The 21638-nt window shown below is 50.5% G+C and overlaps 1 protein-coding gene across 1 annotated transcript in view; it reads right to left on the bottom strand.

The window, feature by feature from the left end:
- Nucleotides 1-21638, bottom strand: part of ALPK2 (alpha kinase 2) — a 103009-nt gene that overhangs the window by 2756 nt on the left and 78615 nt on the right. The window contains 3 exon segments of the mRNA XM_028102970.2: nt 11191-11239; nt 16298-16515; nt 21481-21569. Coding sequence (XP_027958771.2) covers nt 11191-11239; nt 16298-16515; nt 21481-21569 — 356 coding nt within the window.

Here is a 21638-nt window from a genome sequence, read left to right as displayed (position 1 = left end):
TCTATGTCCCTCTTTCTTTAGACTCCTCTTGGAAAGCCAAAGTAGGGCAGCAGGGACTGGGGCTGATTTTTACCATAGGCGGCCATGGGCCTGGTGAGGCCTTAGAGGGAAGGCTGCTTTGCTTGGTCTAGGAGCCCCTTTCTCAGCCACCAGCTCAAGTGCCTTTCTGTGGAGCCCTCCCTGGCCCTAGCCCCACCACGAGAAGAAATATCTCCAACGTCTCCCCTGAATCTTTAGGAGAACTACATCCACTTCTCAGAATTCAGGGGATGCCTCACATCTCTACACAGACTGTGATCTCTCCCAGGACACTACCTGATTCCCAACATCCCTGTCCAGGGGAGGCTCTTCAGTAAAGGTCAAGGATAAAATGGACACCGGCCCCATCCTCAGAGCTGCCTCACCTCAGCCCAGAGGGTCTCCAGATCACATTTCTGAACTTCTCTTTCTCTCTGAGTCTCATTTTGGACCTTCCACTTGGCATGTCATGCAATAATGAACTTCCATCCCTTACCTAGCTCACGTATCGATCTTTTGGGCTACCTACCATCTGCCGAATTAAAAATCTTTCTCCTTTCTCAGTTTAGTTATGGTCTCAGTCAGGGATGCCGGGCTCCTGCCATGACTCCCTATTCCCTCAAAATCACAGCCATGGCCGATGCCTTAAGAGAAAACAGGGCAACATCCTTCGTGTTCCTAGATCAATTAACCCAGAGTGTTTCAAAGGACATAAAGCTCTCCTATACCACCAAGCAATGGGGAATACAGGTTCTCCCGCCTCTGGTACCCCTTGCAAGCCCCATGTGCCATGTTCCACCAGCAGGAGTAGAGGAGACCACGAATCTCAAGTAGCCTGACATCTCTCCAGCGTGATCCCCACTGCACTCACCTCTTTTGTTCTTGTTAGACGGATGTACTAGGTTGAATAGTGTCCCCTCCAAGAGGCATATCCTTCCCGGAACCTCAGAACATGGCCTTATTTGGAAACAGTGTTATTATAGATGTAATTAAAATGAGGTCACACTGAAGTAGGATGGCCCCTTAACCCAACACCCTGGTGTCTATGCAAGAAGGGGAGAAAACATACAGGCACACCAGAGAAATACCACGTGACAACAGAGGCAGAGACTGGAGCAGGACATGTGCAAGCCTGGGAAGGCCAAGGATTGACAACCAGCTTGGGAAGCCAGGAGAGAGGCGTGGGGCACATCCTCCCTCACAAGCTCCAGAAGGAACCTACTCTGCTGACACCTACCTGGACTTTGGACTTCTGGCTTCCAGAATGCGAGGGAATATATTTCTGTTGTTTTAAGCACTAGTCTGTGGCCGTTCGTTATGGTGGCCCCAGGAATTTAATACAACGGAATAAAGAGAACCTTGTAGAACTTTTTCACACATTTCCATTTTTAGAAAGCTTAGCTCTGTGGAATTTTACTAACTGGATCTTTTTATCCTTAACCTCAAATTAGTATAATTTTCTAGCCCATCACTTTATGTTCATCTGTCCATCCTCCCTCATGACCTCCCTCAGGTAGAACCATCCATTCATTCCACCAAACATCACCCAGTGGGGTCTTTTCTTAAATATCTTTCCCCTCGGATGGGAGTGGTGCATACAAATTACCCAGGGATCTTGTTAAAATGCTGGTTTGGGCTCAGTAGGTCCGGGGTGGGGTCCGGGATCCTGCATTTCTAAGGAGGTCTGAGGGGACGCTGATGCCACTGGTCCAGGAACCCCACCTGGAGGGGCCAAGAGATGAACTGAAGTGTGATGACTTCAAGTCAGCCCTACTGCATCTTGGAGACACTTTTCTATTTAAATTGGAACACAGGCATATGGTTTGTTCATGAAAGTTGTGTCATATAACATCCTAGGAAGCTCTCTATTTGCACAATCCTGTCCTGACTCAGCACAGATTTATTCAGTACTCACTACGCGTTGGCAGCCATGCTAGGCTGACTTCTTGGTAATCAGACTCATATAAAAATCGCCAGCTGATGGCATGGCCGGCTTCTCTCTCTTTCTCTCTCTCTCTCTCTCTCTCTCAGCTCATCATGGCTTCCCTGTGCCATGGATTGCCTCCAAACACACCTGGAGAGGGGAAGTGGGTGGAACCAAGTGGCAGAAACTTCCAGATCTGGCTGTGTTGAACGAATTAAGGTATTTGTCTGACTTACTAAGGGACCCGTTAAAACTTCGTAGGGCAAGAAAAAGCAATAGAGAATTCCCATACTTTAGTTACTCCTTTTAGAAGCAAGCCAGAGGCTACTTATAACAGAAGTTTTAGTTCGATATCCTTTCTGAAGAAACTTTTAATTTATAGAGACTGGCTACAAGGACCCAGAATTCAGGGCGAGGAATTGAAATAAACCTCTAGTTTTGGGGTGTGCATGTACAAGAAAGCCAGGCCTGGATTTATGAACAGATAGAACAGATTGCTATCTACATGTACAAAAGGAGGGACTCAGGGCAGTCCCCAACTCTGGAACCATCTGGTAATTCCTACAGTTCCGTCAATACCCGCCATTGCTTCATTTGCTCATTAGGCACCAGCTAGACAGCAGACACGATGGGGGGATTTAAAAGGATTAACAAGGTACATGACCCTTTTCCAGAAGCTGGCCATCTTGTAGGGAAGACAGATACACAAACAAAGAATTACATTTTATGTGATAAGCAGCTACAGGAACCTGAGAGATGGGGCTTTTCCCACTGCACGGTGAGTCCTGAACAGGATTCACCCAGGAAGGATGGCTTGGGGTTTATGTGGCAGAGGGAAGGGCATGGGCAAAGATTCAGAGGACGTTCCGAGCAAGAGCAGGTGTTCTGAGGAGGGATGAGGCCAGAGGACATTTGTGGAAGGCTTCAGGAGCCACGCTATGTAATTGTTCCTGTGGGTCGGCATTTCCCGAAATATGTTCCAAGGAGCAAGAGCCCCACAAGATGCTTTGAAATAAAAATCATCCTGTGGTGTAAGTACTGCAATTAATGCTCTATAATCTTTCTCCCTGTGCCCCTGGGCCTTGAAATCACCCACCGGCTCTTTAAACACCATATGAAGTTTCACACTAAAGAAACCACCTACACTTATTCAACCCAGGGTTTCCCAAGATTATTTGACAACAGGAATCTTGTTTTCACACAATCCCTTTGAAAATGCTTCTGTAAGAGTCACTGAGCTCTTTGCGGTGAGGATGCTGTAACGTAACCGTATCTGTGTTTTCTACACAAGTTGCGTTCTGAGCTTGTCTACGACCTTCCTCCCTTTGGAGAGGTGACCTTTGCACCCCACCCCCACAAGCACCGTGGGAACCCTGGTCCAGCCACCACCACCTCACCCAGACTACGGCTGTAGCCTGCCGGGGGCTGTCCTTGCTGCCTGCCATGTTGGGCAGTCCCCCACACCACCCCTAGGGTAAGTCACATCATGGTCACACAGCTGCTCAAGTAGTTCCATGTCCCTGAGAAGCCACCCCAGCTCCTTCGCTTGGCTGACAGCCCGCTCTGCCCCAGCCTGCCCACTCTCTGCCCTTCCGCCTCCTCTCGGCTCCTCCCTCAGGCCCCAATTTGAGCAAAAGCCTGGGGAGCCTCCATGGAAACCGGCCCTGGCACTTTCTTCCCTAACATCCGCGCAGGCTGGAAAACAGCGGAATCGTAAAGACAGGAGGGCCAAAAGCAGCCCACGAGCCTCGTTCTCTGGTTCTGCTGGCAAGGGCATTCTAGAAGCCCTGCACACTCGCATGGCTTCTGCTGTCTTGCTGCTGAAGGAACCTCCCCAAGCCAAGAGGGGCTCTGTGCTGTGAGCCCTGAGGAAGCGAGAGCAGGAGGGAGGCCCTGGGGAGGTGAGGGAGAACCGAGCATCTACAATGGTCCCCGTTCTTGTGACCATGGGTCCCGTCCCCACAGATTCGCCAGCACATAGTCCTCTCCTTAATATCTGAAACACAAACTCAAGTCAGGACACAGAGGGCCAAGGAGGGGATCCTGGAGACCACACAGCTCTAAAACAGGCAGTCTGAGAGTCATCCACTGTCCTCAGCCCCAGAGCTGTGATTCCCAAAGCTCCCGCCCAAACCCAGATTTTAGCTGCAGAGGGAGGAGCCCCTTTAGGGCACAGGGCCAGGCAGTTAAGACAAAAGGGCATCAGCATTCCCATTAAGGTTTCACCATCAGAGAGCATCCGGGCATGGGGTGGTCGTGGACGCCACATTTTTAGTGTGCTCAGGATGGGACGGCGCTGACTGAGGCGCCCTCTTTATGTGACAAGCTCTGAAATCTTTCGGGAAGGGTTTCTGCTCCTCTGGAACATCACTCCACAGTGAGACCCTCATTCTTTGTGGGACACACACACACACACACACACACACACACACACACACACCACTCCTTTTTCTAGCTACCTTCTAGACGTTTTCATGTCTTCTACTGACAAACTTGTGGAGTCCGTGGCATCTTTGTGGCATGTTCCCTCTTCCATCCCTGTAACCTGGCTCTAGCGCACTTTGCTTGGACCTTCCTGAAGACACTGAGAACTTCTTTCTGGACAGTCTGGTCTTCATCTAGCCCTATGCTCTCAGGCTCTTGTGAACCCTGACCCTCTTGGCCCTCAGTTCTTCTTCATCTTCCATTTCCCTCCTCCTGTCTTCCAGGGGCCCATCCTGCAGGGGCCCATCTCAAACCCATCAACCTCTCCAGATGTTCTTTCTGTTCAGACTTGCCTCTGAAGTTGGATGGCAAATGACAAGGAGCCTGGCTGCAGATCCCTCCAGTCCCAGGGATGGCCAGGCTGGGGGGTAGTGCCGAGGAAGGGGAAGAACCCCACAGCTCCAACTTTACTCACGTCAATAAGCTGTCCTTTGCAAGACTTTTGGGCAAAGACCAGGAGACTGCCATGCTATTCCCACTCCAAGGAGGGGTATGTCCTTGCTGACTCTTGGATCCAGGAGACTCTGAACACACCAACAACATTGCTGTTGGTGCCAGCCTTGCCAAAATTGTGAAAAAGGTAAATGTTCCCTTCATGGGCCTCCAGACCTCCTTGATGGCCAAGACTGGCCAAATAAACCAGCCACTGGCCAACGAGCTCTACTGCGTGATGGCTTGATCAGATTAAAACAGGATGCAGACAGCCCTCCATGACAGATGACAACAGGGGCCGTGGGGGAAAGCGGAGAGTTAGGTAAGGTGCCTTTCTCAGGTCCCTTAGACCTGAGAGACTGTCCTCTGAAGCCTGCATTGGCAAGTCAGCTGGAATGTGTGGGTTCTACAGGGACACAGCCCTGCTGTGAGAAGCACTTACAGGATGTCAGGAAATTCTGACCCCGGGTCCCTTTGTTTCCTCCCCTCCTGGCAGATTCATGCATTAATGGTCTGCCTGGAGTCACCACACACGCAGGGTGCGTACACACACACACACACACACACACACACACACACACACCATGTGCACGCACATGCAGGGTGCGTACACACACAGGGTGCGTACACACACACACACACACACACCATGGGCACGCACACGCAGGGTGCATACACACACACACACACCATGGGCACGCACACGCAGGGTGCGTACACACACACACACCATGTGCACGCACACTCAGGGCGCGTACACACGCACACCATGCGCACGCACACCATGAGCACGCACACGCAGGGCGCGTACACACGCACACACCATGCACACGCACACGCAGGGCGCGTACACACGCGCACACACACCATGCGCACGCACACGCAGGGCGCGTACACACACACACCATGCGCACGCACACGCAGGGCGCGTACACACGCACACACACACACCATGCGCACGCACACGCAGGGCGCGTACACACACACACCATGCGCACGCACACGCAGGGCGCGTACACACACACACCATGCGCACGCACACGCAGGGCACGTACACACGCGCACACACACCATGCGCACGCACACGCAGGGCGCGTACACACACACACAATGCGCACGCACACGCAGGGCGCGTACACACACACACACCATGCGCACGCACACGCACACACAAGCCTACCGTAGGGCTGTGTATCTTGAATACAAATCCTATTTCTTTGCATCCTCCAGCTTGTGTTGCCCTTTCCCTCCAGGTACAGTGGGGTCTCAGACTTGTGCCTGCCCGTGGGCACACGAGGCTCCACTGTGGGCTGCTCTTGGCAGTGAGGATAGAGCCTTTTTTCTGGAGCTTAGCTTGACTAAATGTGGGAGTCTGTTTTAATCTCTCGTCTTTCTCCAGCCTTGTAGGACAAGAGCTGCACACACCACCACCAGCAGAGCCCGCTTTCCCAGGGCAGTTGTCCTTCCCAGGCTCCTGCCTTGACATTTGGGTCCCCCTCACCTCATGTTTGCCCTTCTGCAGGGAACAAGCCATTTGTCATTCTGTCCAGGGTCTCCTGAATTTGGTTTCCATGTCAGGGACACTGGACATTGCCATGCATCTCGTGGCTTCTTCTTTCTTTCAAGTGTAGAAATCTGAGATACCGGCTGCTGGTCACCCTCAGGAGTGTCCTTTGGTGCTCTTCACATCAGACCTATGTCGTCCAGTGCTTACTGACTGGGAAGAAATCTGCTCAGCGTACTCTTCGATGTTTTACTTTAATGACCGCAACATAAAATGAGCTTTTTTTTTTTTTTTAACTGTAAAGGGAAAACGTACTGGCTCTGGTGCCCTCTGGTGGCTAATCACCATCACGCCATCTCCCCAGAAATTCAATGGCTGGCTGGGAGGGGCACAGGTTTGCGGACCTACTGGGACACCTGCCGGTCGGCTCCCCTACACATGGTTTACAAGGGTTTTCATCTGGTGCAGTTAAATTTCTAAATCTCCAGTTATAGAATTAGGCGTTTTCCCTTTTCCCCTTCAAAGAGCTTTCAATGGCCAAGCAATTCCAAATGGGAAAAATATTCAACTGTCCGGTCAGTGTCTTGGGTCTGCTGAGAAAATGGGTTATTAGATGTTGTAACAGTGCTATTGGCCACGCTTTGTAAGCTGAAGTTTTCGCACTCACCACTGCTGGAAGATCATGGGTACTGAGGGACAGGTGATGCATCTCCAGACATCTTCCTATCGCTGGCTCCCAGGAGAAATAGGACATACTTCTGTCTTAAGGATCATTCTACCAGGTAAAGTGGCATCAAAACAAATAAGTCATGACAGCTCCTATTTTATTTTACAATATTGTAAATAACCGGCCTCAAAATAGTCGCATACCCTCTGCCTGCACTCAACAAGAGGACAAGACAGGTCGCACTTACTGGGAGGCCAGCAGCCAAACATACGGTGCAAATTGAGACATAAGGGAGTATTTTCTTTAAATGACACAATGGCTTCTCTTCCTGCCAAAGGTTCTGACCACTGCTGGCCAGAAAAGGGTGGGTCCTAAATTTGGGAGATCTTTTTCTTGCTGCTTTAAACAATACAGTGTATTGTTTATTATTAAAAATTTTTTTAAGTTTATTTTCTTCAGTAATCTCTACACCCAACGTGGGGCCCGAACTCACGACCCCAAGATCAAGAGTCACATGCTCTTCAGACTGAGCCCACCAGGTGCCCCTGTTTATTATTACTGTCGTTATTAATCATTAGTAAAGTAAGTCAGACTGGCCTCCTCCATGCTTCTCCCATTCGTGCCTTGTGTTCTTTCTAATGTGGTTAAAAGACCGTGTGTAATGCTGCCTACACGGAACACTGCTTCTTAGGATCGTGCCCATTCCCCAGGCTCCTCCCTTTCCAGCGGGGATGAGCTAAGCCCTCTGGGGTGCTTGCTAAGAATAAAGAGAAAGTGCATTATGGACACTTAGCTGTCCATCCTCTCTCCTGCTCTGCAGAGGCCCTGGGGCATCTGCAGCGCTCCCCAGCCTCTTCCCCAGCTTGCAATCCTTCCCGCCTGGACTCTCCTCAGCCTGTCTTGGAGCTGCCTTCGAATCAGAACCCTTTCTAAGGGTTCTTCCCTTTGCGCTCCATGTTGCAGCTCTAGCTTTCCCTGGAGATTCTCTTCAGTTGAATCTCAGCTCCAAACGTGCCGTGCTTGCAAGCAGCCTGCCCCTTTCCCTGCACCTCCTGCTTGGGAAAGTAAGAAGGCTGGACATGGTTGCTGGTTCTCAATCCAGAGCGGCGGGGTTCCCAGGGGCCTCCGAAGAGATCTCCCAACCACTCCTTACACTCCAATCGAGGGTCCTCCTTTTATCAGTTTTTTAAACTGGGCTTCTAAGAAATGTTTCTTTGGGGGAAAAAATTGTGACTTAGGAAAATTTGAAAGAACAGTTTTTAAAAAACAATGGACAAGATGATCTAGTGTCCCTTCTAAAGCTCTCAGATGCTTCAGAACTCCCTTCTGTCCCATCTCCTCCTGACCACTCCTTAGGAGAGAAGGCCATAAGTAACACTTTAGAGACAACATTTTGCACTGGGCTCCAGCCATCAGCTCTTCTAATGGTCTCGGGCAGTTGTCCCAAGCCAGATAAGTCACATTAAAGCTGAGAACAAAACCAAGGGATTGGATTTCTTTTTAAAATGAGGACCAAAATGTACAATGAGTTCCCGGAAACTGTTAAGATGCTTTTAAAAGATGTCTTAAATAATCATGCTCTTAAGCTTATCTTAGCTTTTGAAACTTCTTGGGCAGGTTTCTGCTTTGTTTTGGTAGAAAGCTGTTCTAAAGAATGGTATGAAATTTGTCTACCCTGGCGTCAGGCTGAGGCAAGAGGGAGGAAGGAAACCGGTGTTGATGACGCACATACTGAGCTTCCGGGCCTGGATGCAGATTAACGGGGTCGGGGGGGGGGCGGATCCTCAAGACAGCCCTCTGTGTCCCCATTCGGTAAAGCAGTGGCTTCCAGAACTTAAAGTCACGTGACCGGGACGCCTGGGTGGCCCAGTCTGTTGGACTTCCAGCTCTCGGTTTCTGCTCGGGTCATGATCTCGCGTTGTGGGATCGAGACTCTATGCTTAGTGAGGAGTCTGCTTGTTCGTCTCCCTCCAATTCTGCCCCTCCCCCCCACTCCCACACTCACTCTCACTCTCTCTATCAAATAAATAAAATCTTCAAAAAAAAATTTTTTTAAGTCACCTGACCACATAGCTGGTAAGTCGAGAACCCAGCATTCAAACCAGGGTGTGCATTATGCTGAATTTGCAATGGCCCACCAGGAGCACGGAATCTGCTTTACTTGGGCAATGCTTTTGAAGTCCAGAGAAATCCCTTCATAAATAGCAGGACCATTATTTTCTTCTCTAAGTGGGGGAAATCGTCCAGGACAAATGACTAACTTGATGGGTATGAGAACAGCAGACATGAAATGGCACCGTCCCGTGCACACCAGGATGCGCGGTCACCCATCCCACGGGCCGGACAAATGCCTGTAACACAAGAAGAAGCAAGGCTGCCACTGGGAGAGTCACGAGTAAATGGCACGAGCTAAGATTTGAACCCAAGACTCTCTCTAAAACCCCCGTTCTCCCCACTACGTCATACCCCGCCTGCCATGCTCTCCTCACACGCCCAAGGCCACAGCCAAATTTCCAGACTCATCTGATGTTTAGGGCTCTGGTCGGCACTGGGGACCCCGCACGGAGGGAATCCCCACACAAAACTGTATTACCCTGAGCCGTTTCTGAGAAGGAAAACACCCAAACTGCATCTTAGTTCTAAACCCAGACCAAAAGCTCTATGTCGTCAGTGAGAACTTTGTGAATCAGAGTCAACGATCTGGAGGTTAAAAAGTCCCTTTTCCACTTTCTTTCCCCACATCCCTCTGCTTTTCTCTGCCCTTCACTAAGGTTGGAGATGGGTTTACTCGTTGAAGGACTGCTGATGTCGGTGGGCGGAAATAACCAGAAAGTTCTCTCAGATAAGTTGTTAGCAGCCATGGGAGAATAAGCTCTATTAATCAGGCCGTTCTGTTTTCTCTATTTCTGATGTTGTGACATCTGGGGTCTTGCTCACCCTGGAGAGACTGCCCTTCCCAGGGTAGCCAATTCCTAGAGATAGTGGATGACAGGCCTTCTAGAACACCTTTCATATGCAAACTAGCCCGCCTACAGCCGGTTCTCACACCTGCCCTCATGGCACCAGGGCCAGACAAGGAGGACAGCCCCCCAACCCCAGAGCCTGCTGACATTTTTCACACTAGCCAATCCCAAGCTGGCTTTCCCTGCCTCACCCATTCCTTCCCTTGAAAACCAAATCAAACATGTTGCTCATGTTCTGCCTCCAGGCTGACCCTCGTGCTTCCCTGTGTGGACCCCGCAGCCTGGCCCTCTTAGTGATCGTGCTCAACAAACGCTTCTCAGTGGCTGTTGTCTTCCTTTTCCATCCAGAAAAGGATCGGTCTCACCATATCTGGACAATCATAACACATAAGCCATCCATCCCTTCGAAAAGTCACCCGTCCCTCTATTTCGTCCACGTAATAGACAGTCTTGGGCCATGGGAGCAGCGGGAGTGGGCAAAAGCAAGGGGCAGCTCCAGCCCAGAACTGTATTTTCCCCAGGAACCCCAAATCGCCTGCTTTCTCCTCAACGGTGGTCCAGCAAAGCAGAGAGAAGGCACAGATGTTCAAGAGATAAGCCAGTAAGATGTTACAGTGCCGTCCGGGCATAGCCCACACAGAACCAAGACCCTACACTGAACTGAGTAAACAAAGCCACACAACCACCCAAGTAACGCATCACAGCTGTTCCCTAGCCATTTGCTCCTGAAACCACCTCCAGGGAAGTGTGGGAGCCGCCTGAAGGACTTTTTGGGATAAAGGGGGGAACGTTAAAAATATGCAAACTGAATTCACTGCACTCAAATGCAAAAAAATTAGGAAGTTTCTAATAGTGAAGATATCAAAGGCAGAAAAATGGAATGTTCATGATTAAAAGAAATTCCAATCATGCTGGCGTTGACCCCCCCATGGCTCTCCTGGTAGTAATTCATCTTGACATGCTTTTCCAGAGTTGTTGTTTGTTTCAAAGTTAGGAAACAAATGTGTTTCCCTGGAAGAACAAAGTCCATAAATATTTTATGTAAGTGAGAGAAGCAAATTGAATTTGTCCCAGGAACATTTGTCATCTGCAATTAGGACAAGAAATCGACTTGCCCACATCAGTTTCACAACGTGTGCCCGGCAGGTGTTTGGAAGCTCAGAATCGAATGAGATGTGCTGGGGTTTTTTCTACTCACCCTTTAGCCAGTGTTGCTATGCCAACGTCAGTTAACTTCATTCCTACACCTATAGGAAGAGAGAGCAAAGGTGGGATTTGTGTTACGCGGGGCTCCTGGGAAAGGACTGGCCATCCATTCCGGGGGAAGGGCTACCGATAGCCCACCTGCCTTCCTCTCCTACATAAACACACGTTCCTCCTGGTTTCCAACAGCAGAAGCCTCTTTCTGTCGACACTGACGGCCTTCCAGACATACATCCAGGTTTGTGGGATGGTAACAGGGGACGGCACGCCTCCGACAGCAGTTTAGGGGAGTTGTGTCTCACGGGAACCGATGGTGGGGCCTGCCACCCCCAGCCCTTTGTAGCTGGGGCAACGATGTCCTCTGTGTGCCCGGCCCACCCCCCGCTGCCAGTAGCTCCATGCACGGCTCTGAGCCCGGCTGCCTGGCCCGCAAGCTCTCTCCCTGGAAATGCTCAGACGGGGCCTTCGGTCTGCTCCACTGGGTCACTGCAGTGGCAGGTGACGTGGGCATAGGCGTGGGCTGGGGGGGGGGGGTGGTGAGGTCAGCGGTGAGAGAGTTCAAGATGGCTTTGTTTCAGTTCCAAGCCAAACTCCAGACATGTGATTTCCCATCTCCATAAAGACGGTTTCCCAATTGAGGAGGGAAGCTTTTCTGGGTTGGCTTTAGGCGCAGGGAAGCCCTCCTGAGTTACATGGAGACTTGGAACCACTGGCCTGGAGATGCTGACCGCTGTACCCATGGTCTAACCCTTTAACTTATCTTAACCTCTACCCATTAAACTATGGCGGCGGGGAGTGGTTACCAACACCAAAACAAGCCACACAGCTCCCTGAGCTTCCCACTCTGGTTCAGCAAGAGCCACGGTACCCCGGATAGAAGCACAAGCGCACAGAAGGCCTTCTGCCTCTGCCTCTCCAGCGGGAGCAGTTGAGAGAGTGGCTGAGGAACCGGAGACTCAAAGAAAACGGAAAACTCTTCTGTCTTGCAGGGCGGGGAAGGCCGGAGTAGCCATCACCTGGGGCGGTAGAAGAGCCATGCTCTCACCCTGTCCCCGTTTCACTTTGCATCCCTAACCCCTTCCAGATCTGGAGGAAGACAAACCTTTTTGATGCCCAGAGTGCGGACGGCCTCTGGCCTTTCCAGACTCTCCTTGCCAGACCCGGGAGCATTCAGCTCCTGTCTCTCTACGGTGGTGGCCACGGGCACGGGCTCCGACTCAGTGGACCTCTGCCTCAAACACATGCCTGCAATCTAGTGATAGGCCTTCTGTGGCAGAGCATGGGGTCCACGTGCTACCCCACCAGTCTGGCTGGCTTGCCTCCCCATCTCTTGCCCCCACCTCTTATCCTACCCAGGCCTGTGGTTGCTGTATGCCCCATGGCCAGCAGATGACCCGCTCACAGAAGGGCCTGGCAGCACAGAAACTGGTCTGGGCTGTGGACGAAGGAACCAGCGTCCTCTCCCAAGCCAACCCCGAGGTCAGACTTGATGGCAGCCTAGCTCCGTGGGTCTCCACTCTTATGAGCGCTGCTTTCGGAGGCCCGGGAGAGGAACCCTAATGGGTTAATGCCCTGATTCAGCAGCATCTGCCCGGAGCACAGCAAAAATACAGGCCATGCTGCTATTCAGGCTGGTTAGTCAGACAGAAGCAATGGCGTTGCTTTTCTGCAGTGAGCTAAATCAGACCCAGCACTTTGGGTGAGCCAGTGAGCATTTTAAAAGCCACTTTCGCAGCGGGCAAATAATTCATCTCATTCTTGCAAAGCTGCTAACAACGAGAACATATGCAGAAATGCTTCACATAACCTTTATTACAGGGGCTGTGCTTTAAAAAAAAAAAAAAAAAAAAGACACCAAGTTGTAAAAGCCCTCTTTGGACATCTTGTTTTTGTGGAATGCTGTATTTAAAAATCACAGCTCTGAGCTGCATTTCAGTCCAATTTTAAAAGGTCATTTGGCAAAAGGTCCTTGAACTTGGGAATTGCTTTTCCTGCCTCTCACAATTACCGGCTATCACTTAAGTTGAGAAAAACAGAATATAATTTTGAAAAGGAAACGTGTCTCGGTTTAGTAATTTGCTGGGGATTCAACCAAAGTCTCCATAGGATCATAATTTGAATTCTAATGTGGAGCAATGAAGTGGAGTGGGGGATAACAGTCATCTATGGGCCGTTTCCAGTGGAAGGAAGGAAGTAGGCAGCATCAGGAATTTGTTCTCCAGAACTTGAGTTCTTGGGTCTTTGGGGTGACCGCTTCTTAGGAACCCTAGTGGTCTCAGCGGTGGGCAGACCTCAGGGCCAAATCACATGCGGGGCTTTCACCCCCAAGCTTGCAGAACCCACCACAATCCTGTCAACAACCTAACGCAATGAGGGAGGGGATTCCTTTTAAGAGTCTGAGAAGGTCATAGTGGAGTTTGGGTTTGTTTGGGGTTTTTTTAATCCTCATTCCAGTGTCTCGGTTAAATTAGAAAATGTACAGGTTCTCTAGAGAATGGATGTGCTATCTTCTACACAACGATGATGACAATAAAGAGATTTTTGCCAGCAGCAGAGAGTAAATAAACCCCATTATGATACACCGTGCCAACACACTAAACTGCACACGCCATTTACCGAGAGATGTAACATTCCACTACGCTTGTTTACAAGTGCCTGGAAGCAAAACTAGCTGTGCATGGAGTTCCAGGGTGTTGCTTTTCAGTAGAACTACATTTATTGCAAAATTAACTCTGAAGGAGAAAAGATGGAGGGGGCAATCCAGAATTACACAGCCAGAGTCTAACTAGAATAGATTGCTGTGTATTAAGACCGTGTGTGTGTGTGTGTGTGTGTGTGTGTGTGTGTGTGTGAGTGGAGTCTCTTCAGAAAGTGAGCGGGTATGGCAGCCTTCAATATGCAGATTGGCCCCATCTGCAAGACTGTAAAACGGTGCACTTCCCAGTGGGCCCAGCGGGCCTTCAAGAAGGTCCTCACTAGAAGCTTTAACATCAGGACACACTTGGAAATCTCTCGCAAATTGGTAAATTTGCTGTTTAGTGGAAAGAGCTTGGGTTTTGGAGTCAGAAACCACAGGGTAGAGTCTTGGACCCCTCTGCTTATTAGCTGAGTGACAGCAGACAATTAAAGCACTGTCTCTGAGCCTCTGTTTTCTCATCTGTAAAATGGGATCCTAATGTCTTCCTTGCAGACTTATGTCTTATGTCTTCCTTTTGTCTTATGAAGATCAGACAAAAATTATAGGAAAAAATGAGTACATACGAAAAGGGGGACCTCTCTGATCATTTTTGCAACTTCTTGTGTCTATGGTTATCTCAAAATAAAAAGTTTAAAAAATCGGGCAACACTTACTATGTGGCAGTGCTGTGCTACATGTCTTCCCATTCTGTTTAAGCCTCACAACAACCCCGCGTGTAAAGCACCGAGGCGCCGAGAGGGAAGTAATTTGCCCAAGGCTCACAGCTAGGAAGCGGTGGGAACAGAACCCAGAGGCAGTCTTGCTCTTCACCACCAGGCTGGAGAAAGAGCTGGAGATCCTCGTCTGTGACAAGGTCTGACATAGAGCAGGCACCCGATTATAGTTCAGATTTTTCTTTGCAGTATTATTATTTGGAAAGGAAGAGGAAAAGGAAAACCCTTGTGGTAGAAACTGTTGGCGCCCCACCCACGGCCCTCACCCTAACCGCTTCTGTGCACACTGGCCCCCCTCCACGTGCCCCCAGCATTTCTTTGCCTGCGAACTTTCTCTGCTCACGGGAGCCTGCTTTGCTCAGCTTGGCTTGTCCGTGTGCAGGTGGCAAGTGCAGGGGCATTAACACCCCCACCAGGAGTAGCCTTCCCCCGGTAGCTAAAGACAGTTGGTATATAAATACCCCTGCTCCCTCACTCCTTGCGTGAGATAATTCTGAGGAGCGTGCTCTGCACAGGCTCCCAGAGTCGCCCCAGCAGGCAGGAGCTTCAGTGACCCGCCGCGGAAACTGGCTTTGTTATAAGGTTCCCCTACTGGCCGCCTCCCCACTGCCTGCCCCACTTCTCTCTCCTACCAGCGTTTCCTGGGATCCCTTCCCCAATATTTGTACCTGAACATTTGCGTGCAGGAAAGAATTAAACTTGCCCAAATAAAGGTTCAGTCCTCGCCCAACTCCTGAGAGGTAACCCCTAAGCCCTGGAATGACCTGCCTGATAAGAGTGTCTTGGTCTACCTGGGGCCGTATGTGTGACCTCTGGAGAGGCTAGAGACCAAAGTCCACCTTGTGACTAGTGATGCCTATGTGACGCCCCCCCGCCCCCGCAGTAAAAACTCTGAACACCGAGGTTTGGGCGAGCTTCCCATGCTCTTCCTGCGCACCGCCACACATCACTGCTGGGAGAAGTAAGCGCTGTCTACGCGACTCTACCCTGACAGGACCCGGCAAGTTCCGCCTGGCCTCCCCCTGACTCTGCCCCACAAGCCTCTTCCTTTTGCTAACCTGAGTCTGTATCCTTTCACTGTAAGGAACCACAGCCATGAGTGTAAAGGATTTTCTGAGTTCTGTGAGTCCTTCCAGCAAATTAATGAACCAGAAGGTGGTCTTGGGGAAGCCCAAACTGCAACTGGTCTCAGGGCTGTCTCTCTGGATACCCTGATTATCATATCCCCACTTCACAGGACAAAGGCATTCCCGTCAATTTGCATATAAATTGAAAATGCTGAATGCTGCAAACTAGCCAGTGGAGCTTGAAAATCTAAAGCAACTGTGAAAGACCTATTAAGAATGAATGATTACATCTTAATTCATCTTTTGGTACAGCCAGATTTTCCTCCATACTTCGGAATTGCCCCCGTGGAGGGTAGAACAATCAAGCCAATTTTCGGTTACCTGTAGTAATAGGAATGCATTATTGGTATGAATTATTACAATGGACTTTAGTGCTCCATTTGGCTGGTCATTTCAGGTTCCTCTGTCAGCCCTTGTTCCTATTGAGACATTAGTCACACCTTCTGCTGGTAAAGATGCTTAAAGGCATCCAGCAGACCTCTCCCTCTCCTCCCATCCACACCCCCAGGAACATTCCTGGGGCCCGCGGCATCCCTGGAAGCCAGGCCAGGCTGTTTTCCTCACCCTGCATGTCGGTGACCAGGAGGCAGCCACTTGTCTTCTGGTATACCCAGTGCTGGAAGGTACAACACTTCTGACCAGCCTCTGATTCTCTTCTCAAGAAGTTTATCTCCTTCCCATCCCTTATGGAATACTTCACAAATTCTCCGATCAGCTCCTCCTCCACTGTTGCATAAGGGATGTTGTTCGCAGGGCGATGGATAAGAAAGATGGGAATTATCCTGGAAGGGAAGACAGCATGGGCACACATCACGTTCTCACCTGGAAACAGAGACTGGGGGCATTCTGCCTTCACTTGGGGGGGCGGGGAGATGCAGAACGAATCCCCAGACCCCACTAGATATAGGCTCACCCCCGACCACAATGGTTGTTCAGTAGGTGGAAAGATACATTTCTGTCTTTCCTTTGCGCCTGGAATTGGTCAGAGACCCCTCCTTGGGATGGAGTTTGACTGCCCCTGTGGAGATGAATGTTTGCTGTATGGTCATATCTCAGTGACCCACTGGCCATGTACCCACCCAGCATTTCTCCTCCTGTCTTACTCGCCTTCCTTCCTTCCTTCCTTCCATTCAATCAGCGAATATTCATTCAGTGTCCACATGCTGTTCCAGAAAACAGCGAAGAAAACAGAGGCTCTGCTCTCATGGATCTTACATTTAAATGAGGGAGACAGGCAATAAAGAAGTCAATGTATAGTGCTAGGCGCTAGGTGAGAAAATAAAGCAGTGGAAAGGTGCTAGGTAGCGCAAGGTCAGGCAGGGGCTGCTATTTTACTGAGGGAGGTCAGAGAAGGCCTTGCTAAGAAAGAACGTTTGAGCAGAGACCTGTAGGAAGGGAGGTAGGGAGCCATGAAGGTATCTATGGGAAGAGCATTCTAAGTAGAAGGAACAACAAAGGGGAAAGGCGCTGGTGCAAGAGCATTCTTGGTGGGTTCCAAGAGCAGGGAGGGGCCCGTGTGGCCGGGGCAGAGTCAGCAAAGGGGAGGTGGTAGCAGGTGGGTGCAGACAGGGAGGGAACGGGAAGCCAGACCTTGTGCGGTCTGGAAGGTCATTGGAAAAACTCTGGCCCTTTGTATTGATTTGGATGAGAGGCCACTGGAGGGTTTTGGACAGAGGAGCGCCACGATCGCACACCCGTGTTATGGATGAGTCTGCCAGTCTGGGGAGAAGGGGCCATGCGGGGGCAAGGGCTGAGCGGGGAGACCGGGGAGCACACGGCACAATGGTGGCGGCGGCCGCAGGGGAGAAGGGGTACGTCCCGAGTGGGGTTTTCCGCACAGTCCATTCACTGTCACCCCCCAGATGATTGTTTCCCATCCGCTCCTCTCCTCACACCGCCCGCGCCTCCTCCCCAGCCTCCCTCTCAGCTGATGGCCTCGCTTCCTGGGTGTAGACTGAAACAATCAGAAGAGAGCTTCTAAGAGCTGCCACCACCAGAGTCCTACCTCCCGGAGTCTGCGCCGCCCCCCTTTGCCGTCCACGATGGCTGAAGCCTCCTTGCTCCCCGCTGCACCTCTTCTTCCACTCGTGTCCCAGGTCTGGCCACCCCCTCTGATATCAGGGATATTGCCCCCGCAAGTACTGCCCGCATCCTCCATCCCTGCTTCCCTCTGCAGAACCACCATTGCCAAGTGGCCCAGCAACATGCTGAGCCACTCTGCACGGCGTGCTGACCCCACAGCCCTCAACCACCGACTCACGGCGGACATCCAAACTCAGATCAGTGTAGACTCACTGTCTGCAGTCCCTCCCCCCCAGTCTCTCTGGAAGCCACTCACGGAGGCATGCCCGCTAAAGAAGCTTCGGTCAAGGGCACCAGTAGCACCCAGGTGTGGCTGAGTCCAACGGTCTTCTCTTTGTCACCGCGCCGTCTTACTCGCTCTCAGTGCCACTGGACACAGCTGATCTCTCAAAGCACCTTCCTGCTGCTTCCAGAGACTCACTTCCTTTTGGCCTCCTTCCTGCTCCATGGGCTACTTTTTTCCTGTCTCCTTCGCTGGGTCCCCATCTCTGCCCAGCCTTTAGAGCCGGCGTGCCCTGGGAGAGCTCTTCTCTCTCTGCCCACACTGGCTAGTGACCTCCTTGCTTGAAGTACAATCGGCATGGTGACGGTGTCCACATTTATATCCCCGGTCCAGACCTCTTCCCTGAGTTCCTGACTCACATGTCCAGCCTCCTACTCTCTTCGATCGGTGTCCAATAGGCACCTCAAATTTAACACAGCCAAAACTGAACTCCCCATGTGCCCCAAACTCCTATCTCTGCCCGACCTTGGTGACTGGCGACTCGCCCACCCATTCTCTTCATTCAATAAACGTCTACTGAGTAGCTTATGCCAGAATCTCAAAAACTCACCGGGAAAGCGAACATGAAAGAGACACAGCCCCTGCTTTGCAGGGACAAACACTGGGAAGGGAGGTGCACCCTGCTCCCAACTCCTAACTAATAAAGACAGGCTGCAGGCTTTTCAGGTGCGGCGTGGCGTGACTTGAGTGGTAAAGGCTGAGTAGAAATAAGCTGGTAGAGCGGGAGGCAAGGGGGAGGAGCATGTTAACAACCCCATCCCCTCCATCTTGGTACCCATAACTTAGTGTCCCTCCCCCGCTCACGCACACGAGCCTGTCTGAGTCCCACCCCCAGGTCCTGTCCTCACCCCACCCTGCCTGAACTGAAGCTTCCCTAACACCTCTCCCTGAGGTCCGCCCCGGGGATGCTCTGCCCCACCCCCCACCCCCCAGTCACTCTAGCATGGAGCAAAGATGTGACGTCACAACAGGCCCTTCCTGTTCATCAGTCACTGAGCAAGGAATAAACTGCCCCAGAGCTTGTGAAGGGATGTGTAGGAATGCGCTTCACCTGCCACTCACTGCGGGAGCAACCATGCGTTGGTTTGGCCCCAAGTCCAATTTGCTCTTTGACCCGTTACCCCTCGGTTTACAAAACTCCCGCTTGCTGGGGCGCCTGGGTGGCTCAGTCAGTGAAGAGTCCAACTCTTGGTTTTGGTTCAGGTCATGATCTCAGGGTAGTGGGATCGAGCCCCGCATCGGGCTCTGCGCTCAGCACAGTCTGCTTGAGATTCTCTCTCCCTCTGCCTCTGCCCCTCCTGCTCATGCTCTCTTTCTCTTTCTCTCTCAAATAATTAAATAAGTCCTAAAAAAAAAAAAAAAAAAAAAACCCTGCTTGCTAAGGTTACTCATTCTGATGGCTTTTAATTATTGCCCAGGATCTTGCCGCACCACCTGAGCGTTGACCCCTTTTTCCCTCTGGAATGACCCTCTCCCCTTAACCAGGTCTGGGACATTGCCCCTCCCCCTGCTGTCCAGTGACCAAGTTCCACTACCACTGCCCCTCCCCGGGGCTGTAGCAAGGCCTCTCCGACTGGTCTCACTGCATCCAGCCTCTGCACCTCCTCTCGCATGGGCCCTCCGGGGACTATAGCACTGATGCCCCCACCAATGTTCTGCTCTCCATTTGCACCGCCACTGCCAGGTGGAAACGTCTCGGTGGTCCCTGCACACCCCGGAGCATCTTGAGGCTGAGAAGCATCCAAATCATCCCCACCCAACACATACACGATCACACTCACTGTGCCATCTCCTCTAAAGTCCTGCCTGCGCTCAGCTTTTCTAACATGGTTTCAAGTATGGAAGTCTTTATGAAGGCTCTCTCTCTCTCTCTCTCTCTCTTTCTGTGTGTGTGTGTGTGTGTGTGTGTGTGTTGCGGTGCAGAATCCTCTGATTTTGGTTCAATGAGCGTGGAATCGGAGCAGATGCCTTTGTGAGGACCCCTATCCTTCCGTATGTTATCATTCATGCACTCACAGATTCTTCCCTTGTAAGGAAGGGACGGACAGGTGTTTACATATCAAAATGTCTTAATCTATCTTTAAGCCAGTGGCATATATGCGGGGCTGCTGATGACGCTCATTAGCCTCTGTCCCTCACAAGCACAGGCCCTTCCCAAGTCCCTGCACCAATCTTCGTATTCATAATTTTGTGCTGTTTTTTTAGAAAGCCCCCAGATTGAGGTGTCAAGTCACGCAAAGCTTGGGCATGCCTCACTGGACGGGGCCATGGTCCTGTGCTTTGTGGACAGCTCACCCAATTGACTCTCTTCCTCCTTAAGAAGACCTGAAGGGGGCAGAGACTGGGAAAGGGGGCTGGAGAAGAAAGAGAATGTGCGAGTTCCTATAACACAAAACCGTAACTCACTCCAGATTGCTGTCTTTGTGGATTAAACAGAAAAGCAATTGTGTGTTTTCCTTGCATTATGTTAATTTTTCTTGAAGTTGCTAAGAAATGTTTGTGAACTAAATAAGGACGCTAAGCATTTCCTGGCAAAGAGCAGAAAGCACTGGACATTCCATACGATATGCCCGAAACACAGGGAGAGTATTTTTCCCCCCTTTGTGAGCTGAGAGAATCAACGTAGGCAACAATTCCTTCCTTCCTTCTTCTCCCAGTTTCTACTGATACACAAAAGACTGTCCTGTCTGAAATTTCCAACGTGCCCTGGCATACCTCTTTTTCTTTCCACTTAAACACGCACATATGATCTCAACCAGGTAAGCAGATGAGCAACCACAAGTTCTAGACCCCCAAACATCTGCTTGGGTCAATCCATATTTAGTCAATGAGTGGATTAAAATAATCAGTGTAATTTATCTCTGCAGGGTTCCAGAAAATGGGTAGTATGTTCCTCCACTGATGATACCCAATTCACTCTTCTTAGACACAGCACCATATTTTATTTTCATCGTAGGTTAATTGTTTGGTGATACTCTCGTGTTCTCTTGTACTGGCTTATTGTTGAGACAATGTCATATCCATGAAGCAGATATTCTTTCTTTTCTATTTAACATGATACATCTAATTCATTTTCTATCCAAATCTTTTCTATTTCATATGACACAGTTATTGAATTCATCTCTCCATCCATCTACCCATCCTTCCATCCATCTGTTCATACGTACGTATATACAAACATATGTTGATTTAAAGAATATGTATTATCTCTCTGTAAGCCTCTGGCCTCCAGTAAAGAACAGGAGTGTTCTCATAGCTCCCAGACAGAAAGACCAGGTGAACTGCTTGTCCTACTGGTCCTTCCCACCCTCTCCTCCCTCCAGGCCCCCCAAGTCCCTGACAAATCAGGAGTGATAATACAAGAGTGGGTAAACACACTTACTCTGGCACTTCTCCAAAGCCCTCCAGAGGCTGTGCTTCGGCAGCATAGATCTGGGCATACTGTCGGGCAGTATTTTGGACATAGCATTCCTACATCACCCACACACATGGGAAAGACAAGTGATTAGAAGAAATTCAGAGTTGCCGGGAAAGCTAATA

This window comes from Eumetopias jubatus, unplaced genomic scaffold (genome assembly GCF_037043125.1).
Source record: "Eumetopias jubatus isolate StellerSeaLion01/CBP00866 unplaced genomic scaffold, mEumJub1_p1.0 scaffold_16, whole genome shotgun sequence".
Classification (NCBI taxonomy): Eukaryota; Metazoa; Chordata; class Mammalia; order Carnivora; family Otariidae; genus Eumetopias; species Eumetopias jubatus.
This window is presented reverse-complemented; position numbering and strand designations above follow the sequence as displayed.